Here is a 16144-nt window from a genome sequence, read left to right as displayed (position 1 = left end):
CCATTTATTACTGTCAATTTTACGGATTGTCTTTTACAGTGAATTAATGCTATAAATTAATGAAAATGGTCATTTACTTTAAAATATAGTAAATTTATTTATTTTTTATCATATTTTTAATGATAAAGTTGTGGTAAACACAGTTGCTGTTTTGATTCACTATAAATTATTAAATTACAGTAGTTTATTGTAAAATCTTAAAAGCTATTCTTTAAAGCTTTTACCATATTTTTAACGGTAAAGTTGCGACAACCTCATAGCTGCTGTTTTGTACTGTATATTTTTATGGATCATCTTTTACAGTGAATAATACTATGAATAAATAAAATACGATAGTTTACTGTAAAATTTTGAAAGTTATTTTATGGTTTTATTACATATATTTATTACATACAACAACCCCATAGCTGCTGTTTTTCATTGTAAATTTTTATGGACTGTTTTTTTACTATAAATAAATGAAATACAGTAGTTTACCGTAAAATGTAGAATATTCTTTTATGGTTTCTACCACATTTTAAAAATAAAGTTTTGGTAACCACAGATGCTGTTTTTACTGTTAATTGAACTTTACCATATTTTACCAGCAAAGTTTTGGCAACCAGAGCTGCTGTTTTTTTTTACTGTCAATTTTTAAAAAAATCTATAAATGAAAGAAATACGGTAGTTTACTTTACAATTTTGAAAATTATTTTATGTTTTTTACCATATTTTAATATTTACTGTGAATTTATATGGTTTTTTTTTACAATAATTTAATGAAATATGGTAGTTTACTGTAAAATGTAGAATATTCTTTTACAGTTTCTACCGCATTTTAACAGTAAAGTTCCGGCAACCAGAGATACTGTTTTTACTGTTAATTTTACTTTTCTTTTTTTTTTTTTACAGTGTATAATATTATAAATAAATGAAATATGGTAGTTAACTTTTACAGTTTCTATCACAATTTTAATGGTAAATTTTCTTACAGATATTTTTACTGTAACATTCTGGAAACTACAGCTGCTGTTTTTTTTACTGTAAATTTTACAGATATTTTTTTTACAGTGTTTGCCTGTCTGAAAAAAGACTCGCAAATAATGAACAAACGGCCAGTGTGAATGAAGACAAAATAAAAGAGAAAAAATAGTTTTTTTGCTGCACTTCTGAAGGCAAGTTAGGTCACATTTGCAGAGCACTTTTTTTTGGATGTGTCAGTCTTGTGATGGGACAAACTCCATTAACACGCAGGTTTAGTTTCTGGACGCCAGACACCATGTGCTTGAGAGCTGGGCAGCTAAAATGTCAAGTACCAGATACGTGGTTTAGAATGCTGGTTTGGCTCTGAAAGATTAGCCAGAATCATTTGTTTCAATGCAAATCGTGAAATATTACATTGTGTATTATCAGTTCTATTGGTGTTACTTTACATTTAAAGGGATAGTTCAACCAAAATTTACTAATTTACTCACCCTACACTTTCTTTCTACTGTTGAACACAAAAGAAGATGTTTTGAATAATGTTAGAAGCCTTTAACCATTGACATCCATTATATTTGTTTTTTCCTAATATGGAAGTAAATGGTTGCAGGTTTCCAGCATTCTTCAGAAGACACTTTCTTTTATCTGTTGAACACAAAAGAAGATACACTCTAAATAAAAGGAGGGTTATTGTAACCTAATGTTGGCTCAAATTGTACAAACCCAACTGTTGGGATAAAAAGTGTCATTCAAATTTAATAGAAAAACATTTCAACTTGTTTAAACAGGTTTTGAACAAGTGAAGGATTAGTAAATAACGACAGAATTTTAATTTTGGGAGAACTATTCCTTTAAGTAGTCATTAACTGACGTGCATCAAAAACCAAATTAATAAATGCTGGGTAATGTGTCTGTTACAGTGTTTATTTGGTCAGTTTTAATAAATAATATTTACTGATATTGTGTTAAAATCAACAGAAACAACGATAAGTGCATTCTTTAGAAGTAGTTGAACAAAATACCAAGCAAATTTTAATACAAAAAAAAACTGATTAGGAATATTTAGGTTCTGACATGTAACTATGCCCAATTTCTACAGTACGTCCATTAAAATATAAAGTGTACATTTTATATTTCACAATCTCTTGCTCTACTCTGTGTTGCTAGCCATTTATCAGGGTTTTTAGTTATTTTTAATCTGTTTTTGGGACTAATCCAGGCCCACCGGTCTAATACGGGATAAGAGTCTTTATGAAGCTGGGGGTGTGAGATAAACCATCCGCTCTGGTGTCTGCTTTGAGATATTTTCGGTGTACTCACCTCCACTGCCAAAGCCCCCAGACTCTCCAGCAGACTGTCTGTAGCAATGGACACATCTTTGATGATCTTTGGGTCTGACTTGACATCTTTCTGCACGGCCAAAACATATGCAAAAAAACAACACAATATTAGCCAAACAAATTGTACAGATTTTAGAGTAAAAACTGCACAAAAATAAATCAATCAACCTACATTAGTGGTTGCTAGAGCTTCAATGTAAAAAAAAATATGGTACACTAGAAATAAAGGTATAAAAGCTGTGTCCACGTTCGTACTTTAATTGTCCGTATTGGTAACTTAGAGTTAGGAAACACTTTAAAATATTGGTTCATTAGGTAATGTGTTTACTAATATGAACAAACGATTAGTAATACATTTATTATAGCATTTATTCATGTTAGTTATTGCTAATAAAGTTCAATAATATTAGTTTAAATGAACTCACAGTGCATTAACTAAGGTTAACATGCACAACTTTAGATTTTAATAATGCATTGAACTATAATAATAATAATAATAATAATAATAATAATAATAATAATAATAATAAATGCTTTATAAGATTATAACTAACATTAACTAATGGACGATTATACTAAAGTGTAACAGAGGTACATGATAGTACCCAAAGAGCCCATATTGTACTCTATTTGTACTGGTTAAATCCCTAAAATAAGATACCTTTCTGTGTTAATTCAATTGTACACTCTATCAAGGGCACTTAAATGTGCTGATGAGTTGTTTTTGGCTGTTCCATGCACAAAGTGGGGCCGTGCCTTTGCAGTGATTGCCTTTAAATTTTGTAATAATTTGTCTCTCCATGTTAGACAGGTCACAATCCTTTTTACTCTTTGGTTTTTAATACTATATGAGAGTCTTGTGTCTGTTGTATTTGTCCTTTGTTTTATATGGTGCATGTGTGTACAGCACTTTGGTAGGCACTTGTTGTTTTTAAAAAGCACTTTATAAATAGACATTGACTTGACCTATATTAATACCTATAAAGCACAAAAGTGTAGCTTTTGAAAAGGTGTCACCCCTGTGGCAGCTTTTGCAACTTTATTTCTAAGAGTGCAGAAACGTTTTTAGTTACACAGGTTGAAGTTAAAATATAAAATTAACTGTTAGATGTTAAAATTATAATATAATATAATATCAAAAGTATATTATTTTGACAGCCAATGTGAAAACACATTCAGTTTTAAGACATGATGAAGCAACGTTCATTACAAGTTGCTTTTTCTCATGCTAAAGAAAATACTGACATAAAGAAAAAACAAATGCATTAAAATAAACCAATCATAAAATAATGCAATAAGCATTAATGACATCCAATTTTAGTGTCTGCATCAAATCAAGTTTATAAAAGTGATATTTTACATACACAGAAATCATATTAATGCAAGTAAAGTGTTTAATATACTTTGTTGACACCAAAATATGGATGAACTAATATTTCATTATCATTCAGTGTAACATATTTATCTTCAGATGTAGCTAAACATACTTATAATAGCCATATTTGTCATTAAATAACCATCTAAATAACATAAAAATATGCTTTTTACAGATTTACAGGTATATATTTTACAGGTATAACAGAAAATATGGCTATAGGGCATGTGTTGGTTTCCTCCGGGTGCTCCGGTTACCCCTACAGTCCAAACACATGCGCTATAGGTGAACTGAATAAACTAAATTGGCTGTAATGTATGAGTGTGTGTTTGAATGAGTGTGTATGGGTGTTTCCCAGCACTGGGTTGCAGCTGAAAGGGCATCCGTTGTGTAAAACATATGCTAGAATAGTTGGCGGTTCATTGCGCTGTGGAGACCCCTGATGAATAAAGGGACTAAGCTGAGGGAAAATTAATAAATAAATGAATGGATATAGGGTCTTACACATAAAGACAACAATTTAAAATGAAATAAAATGTAACCCAAAAATACCCCAATATCTATTTCTAATATCAAAACTAAGGAAATAACAAAATGATTAGAGTAAAAATCACTTCAAAATAGAAGTCACTAATATTAAGATGCATAAAGCATGTCTCAGGTCTGGAGTTTTTAGTAATGTAGGTCAATGTAAATTAGTGTGCGAGCCGCATATTGCAACCCTGGCATATACCGTTGTGATTTAGAAGAAAAATATGTCAAAGAGTTCATTGTCCTCGTGCTTGCGTAACTGAATTGCTGTGCAAAGATAGCAGCGACCTGGCATCTTGAAATCCCATTACTCAAAAACAAAGAAAACATTGAGTCAAAAGCGAACATATACAAAGACATCAATATGCGACTCTTTTGGCCGAACGCTTGCTTTTCATGCACAAATATGCTGCAATAATTGTTCTGATTTACACAAACAGATTATGTAAAAGTGACCATTATGTGACCACAATGTAATGCTGTTAAGCTTGGACAGATTGGACAAAGTTCACTGGGTCCATTACATCGAAAACATACACTTGTCCTAGTTTGTGTGTAATTGGTTTATTGAACAAGTGAGTTCTTGCGTTTACTGTCGTCCAGCGAGCGAGTTTTTATGTGGAATATATGAGACATAAAACACTTTAATTTAAGCAGTCATTAACTTTTGAAAACTTTCGAATTCAAATTAAGCAACTAAAACGAGGCTTATGAAAGGGATTTGTTACATCAGGGTTCATACACGTTTTTACTTCTAAACTTTCAGGACTTCCAATAAGTATTGAATACGTCAAGTTTTTTCCTGGGAATAATATTTCTGAAGGAGCGGTTGACGTAGGATTGAACCAGATTTTGGTAAAAACCCAAACATTGTTTCACAGACTTGAACAAAGTGTCACCATCTTGATGGTTCTGTTGTATATCAAATCTGAGCTTTATTTAGTAATCTCTATTGGATTGGTGTCAGGTGATTGGCTGGGCCATTCCACAGCTTTATTTTCTTCCTCTGAAAGCATCTAAGAGTTTCCTTGGCTGTGTTTTAGTTCACTGTCTTGCTGAAATGTCTACCCTGGTTTCATCTGTATCCTCTTGCTAATTTAGATGTTGGACTGAAGCAGCTGATATACATTTACAATGAGGATGGGCAGAGCGTTGCTGAAGAACTACTGAGAAATTTCAGCTGCTGTCCTGACTTTCACTGCCTTTCTACACCTCCCTTTCTTCGTGTGTTCTATACCATTTTCTTTGTGTCATTCCATTTTATATTGCATGACTTCATTTGTAAACTAATTCGACTGTTTTCTTTGCATATATGGATTTGTTTGGTTGTTTCCGTGAAAAACAACAACGACACCTTTATAAACGACACCTTTAGAAAATATGTTTTCTGAGAAAAATGACAGCATTTTCAATACTTATTTTCCACACTGTATTCATTTTTCATGTCTATGTGTACACTGTTAGACATTTCTGTAAATTACACAGTTATTTACTGTATTTCACCCAGTGTAATACTGCAAATTCCTTTTACGGTAAATAACTGTATTTACCGTTGCATTATGGGAATTTAGTGTGACGTTGAACAACATATACAGCGATGTACTGTATTTGTAAAAATTCGTGTATTATACTGTATTTTCCACAACTGCTTCAACGCCACCTTGCGGCGATTCGACTACTCTGCACCACATTTTGCCTGAGGACCCTGGAGCAATTCTGGAGGACAATTTATTAGTACAATTTATTATGAAGAACATACTGGATTTAACAAACTTTACTCTGGTAAGCTGAGGCAGTGTTTCATTTTACAGAATGTTTTGTGGACGAGAATAGAACAAAGTAAAGTATAAAGTTGGCTATTATTATTTTCTCTGGCTTGGCGTTATTTCGCCCATTTGAGAAATATATCATCTATTAAGATATTACCTTTATTTAATTTATTACATTAACACTACTATTACTTTAAATAAGACTGTTTATGACTATTAGCCATTGTTCTCGTCATATCTTTTTATTTATTTACATAGGAACCGGTGTTGCAGCGGGTTTTGGTTTAGGAGGGAACCAGAGATATGCAGACAGTTTTGGAGGACACTTAGCACGAGACAACGGTCCGGCAGAGAGTGTTTTCCCCCAGAAGAATATGAATGAAAGACCAACAAATAATCCAGGTAAAAGCGCGTCTGTCTGTGCTGACAACACTCGACATTGATTTGAGCACCTCTATTAGCATTTGTTTGCTCGGCAACATTGGCTGAAGCGATCTTAAAATGGTAATGTTAACTGTTAGCTAAACTGAGCTAAGTTAGACTGAATTGGACTCAAACTCATTTTAACGTGCAACGTTTAACTTATATTGATTTATATTATATATATTAGATGTTGTGAACTTATTTTTCTCTGGTTTAGAGTAACTTATAACGTTAGCTTGAGAAAATAACATCGCGACGTAAGTTAACCTATAAGAACGTTAACGTAAATCTATCTAACGTTACAATATGCATAGAGGTAAAGTTGGTTTTATATTCGCACATTCGTTCATTTAGAAGACTCTATACTGTTTACCATGTTACTTTGAATATTCGATCAGAATTAGCATGCCAGTATGACTTGAAATCAACATTAACACTGTTTATTTGACCGTGAGCATGTTGTACTTTGATAGTCATTAGCTGTTAAAATGATTTCGCTATTTAGAGTTTGCAAATAATACTTTTATGAAATTAAATTATTAAGGGGGAAGTCTGAATCTGCTAATATAAAACCAATTTTACCTCTATGCATTATGCTAATAACCACCTTTTTGCTATTTATTGTTTGCTAATTATTTTTTTATCACAACTCTTGACATTTGGTTTAACATAATTGTTACCATTATATTTTTTTCTGTTTAGATATGGCACTGGCACAGCAGCAGGTTTTGTCTGAAGAAACAAACAGCATTTCAGAGGAACATCTTGATCAGCACAGCCTTATGCTTAAAAAATAAGCAAGACCAGTAAGCAACCAAGGTAAACAATAAAAAAAGTTGTGTGGAGGTTGTGGATTGTAGCATGGTATTCTTATCTGTATTTTTGGCTTTTTTATGGTCTCAATATAGAATACTGGGAGCCTGCCTGTGCAAACTGGACCTCATACAACAGTAAGTACTGTACATCTATTTGTTTCTCAATATATTAACGTTACTTTTAATACAAAATGTGTCACATGTTTAGTTGCTATCTAAATAAAAAAATCGTTTTCCCTTTTTTATTAAACCATTTAGTAGTTTTTTTTTTCATCTTTGTTTATAATATTTTTGAGCAGATTGAGGTCTGTCATGGGTCAGACATTTCAAAATACAATAATTAGTATTGGGATACATGCATTTGTCTATGTATTAAATGTCTTTTTCCCCATTTCATGTTGCCTAAATATTTTGTAATAAATAAAATAATACAATTTTTTGTATAAATAATTCCAGAAGATGAAACAAAATGCACAGCAACAACCAGAGTGAGCCAGAAGATAGCAGGAGAAGTACTGAAGAGAATAACAACCATGAACAACAGTGTGTTATCATTCTTTCACCAGCTAACTGAGAACTTGGATTAGGTGAGACACTCTCAATAGTTTTATCAGTATTCAGTCAGTTTTAGTTTATTAGGAATACATAAAACAAATAGTCTAATCTGTCCTGCAGTGAATCAACCCATCACAAATGCTACAATGTTTTTGTAAAACCTTGTTAGGGAAAAAAATAAACAGGACATTCTGGTTAGTTATCTTTTAAACATGGTAGTGAGCAGGTTATGAGCAGGAGCCAGTTGCTCAGTACCAGCTGAAAACTACCCCAACCTAGCTGCCATGCTTCAAAATAATTAACCAGTATATGATTTATTTTTTTTAAACAAGCTTCTTCTATGCTTATGTTAGTCTGTTTGTCCTTATCCAGAGTTCTTCATAATCCTGGACTGGGCCAAATCCTGACCAGATGCTGTGGTGGTCATGGAGGAGTGAATCCTAAAAGACACACGTGATCAATGAGTTTCCGCATTGATCCAATGGGCCAGCCTGACCACCCGCTGGTGAACTTTCAAGCCTCTGGTGCCTAGACTGCGGCCTTGCACAAGTTTGGCTAGAGGAGAACTGGTCGTGCCCAACTGAGCCTGGTATCTCTCAAGGGATTTTATTCTACACTTTCGTCAGTTGGTGAAGTTTGTTCCATGCCACTGTCGCCACTGGATCACTTGGCTACGATTGGTGGATCGGTGGATTTGCTCTTCAGTGTTTGGACTTTCAGCAGTGACATTTACTGCTTCAATTCTGAAAACTGGACTGAAGCAGCTTCAATTTACAAGAACTTCTATGTTAAGCTGCTTTGACATCATTGATCTACATTGTAAAAGTGCAATAGAAATAAAGATGAATTGCATTTGAACATGTGAATTCAGACCTTGTTGAGCATTTGACACCAGAATTAGTAATATTTTAAAGTTGGGTTGTTTCTGAGTCGGCTAATAGTTACAAATATTTATTTTTCCAACAATATGCAATTCAGAAGTTTAAATTTTTATTGTACATGTATGTTCTAGTGCTTTGTGTGATTTATTTATTTTTAATGTGTTGATTTTATTGCTTAATGTAATTTTAACACATTTTCCTTAAATGCTTTAAGCATTATTAATGTTTTAAAGAATGGAATATTTTGTAATTGTGTCTGGTTTAATGTCAGTAGTACATAGTACAATTGGGTTTTTTTCTCAACAATATGCAGGTCAGACACTTAAATTAGTTTTGTACATGTATGTTAATGTGCTTTGTCATTTTCAATGTTTTTTTTTTCTTAAAATAAAATATTTTGAATGATTGAAATGTAATGTTTTTACACATTTTTAAGCTTGTTTTAAGCATCTCCAATGTTTTAAATAAAGAGTGTTTATTTTGTTAATATTTTGTAATTGTGTCTTTTTTAGGTCTATAGTATTAAAATAATATTAATAAAATTATATTATAAAATATTTAGGACAAAATTAAAAGGTTTACAGTAGCTAACTGTTAACTTAGGTTTTTACAGTAGTTAACCATTTTCAGACACTACGGTAACATGCTGTAAACGGATTTACAGTTGTATACTGTAAATCTAAAATACAGTAACTTACTGGCAACAGTGTTGCCAGTAAGTTACTGTAAAAACCCTTTGAAATGTCTAACAGTGTATAACCCTGCCGGTCCTACACCACCCAACCCGCTCCGAGCTGGGATCGAACCGGCGACCTGCAGCATGGGAGTCGGTTGCTCTAACAAGGAGGCTAAAGACCATGGCCTCTAGTGTCTGTTGCTAGAGCATCCGTTACACATGCACGTGGTAAATAAGACAAAATGCAGGTTCAAATTTATCACAACATATCAAAAAATATGGGAAAGTCTATGTATTTATCTGTAAAATAGTTTTTTAGTAAGTATCTTGCTGTCTGTGTGAACAATTTAGAAATTCTGGCTTGTGTTTGTATAATAGTACAAATGAGCCTTTAGCACCCACAGTATCTTACCTCTGTAATTTAGAGATTGTTCCTGGACATGACATGCAAAATGTTTTATAAATTACGGTGAAAGTGATGAAAGAGAGGCGAAGCTGAAACTTAGAGTTCCTATTTTTACTCCATACATACAGAGTACATCAGGTGAAGAGACGAACCCACCAATTGTATTTAAATTGTACCCAATATTATCATCTAAAATATATTCAAATACATGGATATTTCCATGTCATTTCCAAAACAATTTGGGTTTATTTATACTTCCAAAGCTCTTCCAGGCCTGGAAAATGCCTTGTCAATATTCCATGACTTTTCCAGGTTTTCCAGGAACATGGTTAGATAAACGTCTGTCTCTACTCACCCGAATGGGCTTCAGGAAGTCCAGGTTGGACAGGAAGTGTTGCTCTGCGTTGTTCAGCCAATCAGCGGGCGACTGGCAGATGATGTTTTGCGTCAGTTGAGACACGTCTTTATCGGCTATAGTCACAAACTCTTCCAGAGACGTGGAATTGCACAGGTCTGTAAGATGAACGCCGAATCCTTTAATAAGCACCTGCGGATCACAGAAGAGCAGTGGAAAATCGATAATCAAACTCTTTGTAATTGGATCATCATAGTTGCCATTCACACAGAACATGTCTTTGCATTTAAAGCCAAGATTACTAGAGATCCTATAAATATAGATACTTCCAGAAGAAGGTGGAGACTTTGCAGCCTGTGTCTGAGGGTGTTTTACACTAGCACTGTTGGTCCGCACCCGGGTTTGTTTGAGTTTGGTCTGTTTAGTTAGTGTAAACGCTGTCTTCTGAACTCTGTACCCAAGTCCACCAGAAAGAGGTGGGCTGGGGTACGGTTCACATGAACTCTGGTATCGTTCACTTCTGATATGAATGCAATCATACCAAAAAATAAATAAGCAGAACGACCATGATGGGTGTGCATCTTTCCATTTTGGCGCCTTCGCTTTTGTGACCGCCATCTAGTAAAAGTTGTACACATAACAGCTCCTTAATGAAGCAAGCAATGTTCAGAAGGAAAAATGACGAGAAGGTGGCATTGTGGGGGGGACCTTAGACACTCCCAAGCCAAAATATCAGTTTCATTTTAATAACAAACAAATAAATATATAAAATTTACTAAATACTGACCCAACGTTGGGTTAAAACAACCCATAATATTTTTAAATGTGTCTATCATTTTCATGCAGTCCTTCATCATCACAAACTTCTCTTTGTCTTCTTTTTTGCAGTGCTGTTTGTAAATGTTTGTTGGAATTATGGATTTTGCAAACACCGTTGAACTATGTTAGTAATAGCAGAACAAACCAGATTATTTTTATTTTATTACATTTAATTTAATTTCATTTCTATTTTATTTTATTTTATTTTATTTTATTTTTTATTTTAAATTCCCCTGTTTGGTTGAGAGATTTAAATGATACTTTTCGCCCATACAGAGTGAACACGTAATTACACACTCTTTCTTTAGTGAAAGAGGCGATGGAGAAACTCTACCCAACAGACAGACAAAAGACAGGGGCTGTCCAGCAGACAGAAGCCTTTTTTGGAGGTATGGTGATAGTAATCAGCTCTCTCTCGCACTTTCAGAAGCACTTTAAACAGTCAGTCATTAAGAACAGGATGTGCTCAGACGATGACTAAAGGCTAATCTGGGAAACTCTTAAGATATGACTTCACACAACTGCTTCAGTTTCCTATATGTACATACTGGCTTATATACAAGCACACTCTCTTTCAGAAATCAACAAAGCACATTTTATTTGATCCAAACTCCAATTAAAACAGTTATACTGTGATGTATGTGTATATTTTTTAATTAAAACAATCTATGCTCCTCAACTTATGTTTATCTTGATTTTTCCTGTTTATTAAAATTTTATTTCACATTTTTCCCAATCAGATCAATTTAAATGTGCTAATGTTTGGACTGTGATCGTAATTGTTTTTTCTAAGATTAATTGCAGTTTTGGCTTTGGTACTGACTAATCTAATGTATGTGAAAAAATATATTACTGTAAAGCATCCTATATATTATATTAATTTAAAAGAGAGATCTGTGAGGGGCGTACTCATTTATGCTGAACACTGTAGGCGTAGAATTAAATGGTGCCCTATTTTCATCAAGTTAAATCCTGTATTCTCCAGCACTTGAGGTGTGAGAATTTGTCTCAGTATTTCAGAAACTCTCATGTGGGCGTGGCTATGCAGTCATGTGACCCCCCCCACTCTCAAGCCCCTCCTCCTTCCTCCTCTAGAGGCACACGTGCATGGCTCTCTCAGTACAGCTGTGCACGAGACCCACCGTATCCAGCATCTGATGGTGTCCTCTGAACAAGGTCATCTGCAAGTGAGAGCCTTCGAAAAACAGATCGCCTCATATCTGTGCGAGGCACAGCCGTGTATTACCCAAGATAAACTGCAGACGGCCATGTAATGACTGCGCCAGACGGGGTGTAAGGTATATTATGCTGCGTTTATGTATGGGAAGGTAATTAAAGACACCGGCAGCACAAACAACACCATGTTCAGCATACATGAGAGTAGATACCCCTTTGAAATACATAGCTGAAGTCAGAATTATTTGCCCCCCATTTATTTTTTCCCCCAATTTCTGTTTTTTTTTCCCCTAATTTTTATGGAGAGAAGATTGTTTCAGCACATTTCTAAATATAATAGTTTTTAAATTATTTTATCTTTGCCATGATGACAGTAAATAATATTTGACTAGATATTTTTCAAGACACTTCTATACAGCTTAAAGTGACATTTAAAGGCTTAACTGGGTTAATTAGGTTAACTAGGCAGGTTAGGTATAATGATGGTTTGTTCTGTAGACTATCAAAAAATATATAGTTTAAAGGGGTAATTAAATTTAGACCTTAAAATGGTGTTTTAAAAATTAAAAACTGTTTTTATTCTAGCCAAAATAAAACAAATAAGACTTTCCCCAGAAGAAAAAATGGTATCAGACATACTGTGAAAATTCCCTTGCTCTGTTAAACATCATTTGGGAAATATTGAAAAAAGAAAAAAAACTCAAAGGGGGCTAATAATTCTGACTTCAACTGTATATAGTGCTGGAAATATTAAAAATATTTAGCGATTTTTCTTTAGTGATTTGATGGCTGAAGGACTTTTAAATGAGGCCCGGTTGACGTACCTTCTCCAAGTTGACGTTGGCCTCCACTATCTGTCTCACTGCATGCTTGGGCAGGGTGGCATTTTTCTCCAGAAAGGCAGACAGCGTTTCATTATCATGGAGGAAATCCTTCAGTTTGAAACCTAGGAGAAAAGAGAAGCCTTTAAGACTTTAACAGACTATGAGAAAATGAGAACCCAACACAACATACAGTGAATTTAATCAAATATTGAACTGAACAAAAGTAGTTTGAAACATATATATATATTTATTATTTATATATTTATATGATTTATAATAAATTATATATTAATTTACTGACATGATAAAACTTAGATTTTATATTTAACTATTTATATTACACAATAGCTCACTTTTGATCTATTTAATGCATCATAACTAAATAAATGTATTCTTATACAGTTCATTATTGCATTCCTTAATATATTTTTTAAGGAAGTTTAAAATGATGTTGTGCATTACCACATATAAATATTCATTATATAAATGATGATGTTTCCTAATATATACACTACACTGTAAATTAATAGTTACAATTTACTGTAAACTTTACAGTTACTTACTGTATTACTTACTGTACTTATTTTGATAGACTGTACATTATATATATATATATATATATATATATATATATATATATATATATATATATATATATATATATATATATCTCAAAAGTAAGCTCATAATTATATATATAAATAATAAAATATATTATATAAATTAAAAAATATATATATATATATATATATATATATATATATATATATATATATATATATATATAAAATGTACAGTCTACATATATATAATATATGTTTTATTATTTATATATATATATATAAATATGAGCTCACTTTTGATCCATTTAATGCATCATAGCTGAATAAAAGTATTAATTTTTATTAGTTTATAATTGCATTATTTTAATATAATTTATATTACATATTATAAATCTAATATTATTATATATTAAATATATTAATTGTTATTTTTACTTTTTTAAATATAATATAACTTTATATATATATATATATATATATATATATATATATATATATATATATATATATATATATATATATATATTTTTATATATATATATATATATATATATATATATATATATATATATATATATATATATATATATATATATATATATATATATATATATATATATATAATACAATATAATTTAATATTTAATATCAGGCCACCCATAAAAATTATGTTGGTACTTCATACACTGCTACCCCCACACACATAAATATATAAATAGCACATATATAAAGACAGAGTTAGTAAGAGAGAGTATAATTTATTCATTCCTTCAGCTTAGTCCCTTATTTATCAGGGGTCGCCACAGCAGAATGAACCACCAACTATTCCAGCATATGCTTTATGCAGTGGATACCCTTTCAGCCACAACCCATTATTAGGAAACACCCATACACTCGCATTCACACATACACTCATACACTACGGCCAATGTAGTTCAACCAATTCACCTATAGTGCATGTCTTAGGACTGTGAGGGAAACCAGAGCACCCGGAGGAAACCCACGCCAACACAGAGAGAACAAGAACTCCACACAGAAATGCCAACTGGCCCAGCTGGGACTCAAACCAGCAACCTCTTTGCTGATATTCAACAGTGCTAACCACTGAGCCACCATGCTCCCAGAGTATAATCTAAAATAATATTAACATTTGAAGACATTGCTAAAGTTTATTTGAATTTCTCCTATTATTTACACGCATGAGTTTGATAACGTCATGTCAGAATCCCGCGGACTAACAGCACAAAATGCTATTTTATAATTAAATTAATTACATAAATCCATGACTGCACCATGAATAATGTTAGTTTTCAACAAAGGGTGTCGTTCAGAACATTGTGAAAAGCATGACTCCACTGCAATTCCCAACTCGATGATGAAGCGAGTGATGTAATGCAGATGAAGCGTTGCGTTCGGGTTTTCCGCAACAGTCACGAGCTCATGATTCTCACTTCATCGTGCAAACTTGTCGACGGTAAAAGGAGGCAAAACAAAAGGCAGAAAGCGGCTCCTGTTCCTCACAGAGCTCATTGTGCTGCGAGTCAGAACATTCCAGAAGAGCCATCGGAATGAACTGGTTTGAGTCGGTCGCTTTTCTCTCTCTGGGGGTTACTGCAGGCCACTCTCTGATCCAGCTTGTTTAGGGCAAATGGGTTTACACGATTTCAGGGGTTGCAGGGTGTAGGATTTTGTGCATATGCAAATCGCAGCTTGTCATTAGTATATATCAGATACATTCTCCGGGCTCAAAATGACCACACATATGAAGCGCAAGTGTTTCTGTGGCATGAAATGATCATGTTTAACCACAGAGACTCTTGAGGCTTTCTAATCCACTCTGAGCAAATTACCCATCCTATTCCTCAGGCCCCAGGTGCAAACAGCGGCTCCTCCGGGAAAATTAATTAAATGCTGTCAACTGAGAGGAGACGAAAACTCCCACAAGTCTCGGGCTAACCTGAGGACATAGTCTAAAGCTATATGTTTACACCAGGGTTGTTAAAAGAACCAATTTTGGTACTGAAATCATAAAAAAGTAAATTTTTCAGTTAGGATTTGATTGCATTTGTCCCCGTGAATTCCAAATTTACAGTGTTTATTTTGCTAGCTTTTTCTTATTATTATTCTTAAAGTGAATATTGTTAATCTTAAGGGGAATAATTGTTGTTCTTAATGTGTTATAGTTATTCTTAAGGTGAATAAATAATCTCTGCAAGTTAATCCACAGGGACAGAGTCTTGCTGAGGCCATCTTCCAGCCTCCACCACGGCGACTAAAGCTCTGCACAAGACTTTTGGCCAGCGGAGAAATTAAAATGGTCGTGCCCAACTGAGTCTGGTTCTCTCAAGGTTTTTTTTCTTCACTCCCATCAGGTGAAGTTTTTTTTCCCTCTCCGCTGTCGCCACTGCCTCGCATGGTTCAGGATTGGTAGAGCTACGCATCGATGAATTTGCTCTTCAGTGTTTGAACTCTCAGTAATGATTAAATCACACTGAACTGAGCTAAACTGAACTGAACTGAACTTAAACACTAAAAACTGAACTACACTGTTCCAGTTACTATGACCATTTATGTGAAGCTGCTTTGACACAATCTACATTGTAAAAGCGCTATACAAATAAAGCTGAATTGAAAACAAAAACAAAAAATTAGCTTGTTTTGATAATCAATCCA

General features: G+C 33.3%; 1 protein-coding gene and 1 long non-coding RNA gene across 3 annotated transcripts in view; one reads left to right on the top strand and one right to left on the bottom strand.

Moving 5' to 3' along the window:
- abca1a (ATP-binding cassette, sub-family A (ABC1), member 1A) overlaps nt 1-16144 on the bottom strand; it is a 68096-nt gene that overhangs the window by 40661 nt on the left and 11291 nt on the right. Inside the window, exons 6-8 of the mRNA NM_001309465.1 lie at nt 12909-13030; nt 10090-10281; nt 2284-2373 (exon numbers count right to left, since the gene is read on the bottom strand). Coding sequence (NP_001296394.1) covers nt 2284-2373; nt 10090-10281; nt 12909-13030 — 404 coding nt within the window. The remainder of the gene's footprint in view (nt 1-2283; nt 2374-10089; nt 10282-12908; nt 13031-16144) is intronic.
- LOC137495824 (uncharacterized) lies at nt 6286-8629 on the top strand. Of its 2 annotated transcripts, XR_011015819.2 has the most exons (5): nt 6286-6380; nt 7104-7220; nt 7310-7351; nt 7673-7803; nt 8144-8629. It is a non-coding gene; the product is annotated as an uncharacterized lncRNA (long non-coding RNA). The 2 variants fall into 2 exon arrangements; XR_012382250.1 differs by lacking the exon at nt 7673-7803 and having other exon boundaries at nt 8144-8276.

Source organism: Danio rerio, chromosome 1 (genome assembly GCF_049306965.1).
Source record: "Danio rerio strain Tuebingen ecotype United States chromosome 1, GRCz12tu, whole genome shotgun sequence".
Classification (NCBI taxonomy): domain Eukaryota; kingdom Metazoa; phylum Chordata; class Actinopteri; order Cypriniformes; family Danionidae; genus Danio; species Danio rerio.
The sequence above is the reverse complement of the archived record's forward strand: the minus strand, read 5'-3'. Positions and strand labels throughout refer to the sequence as shown.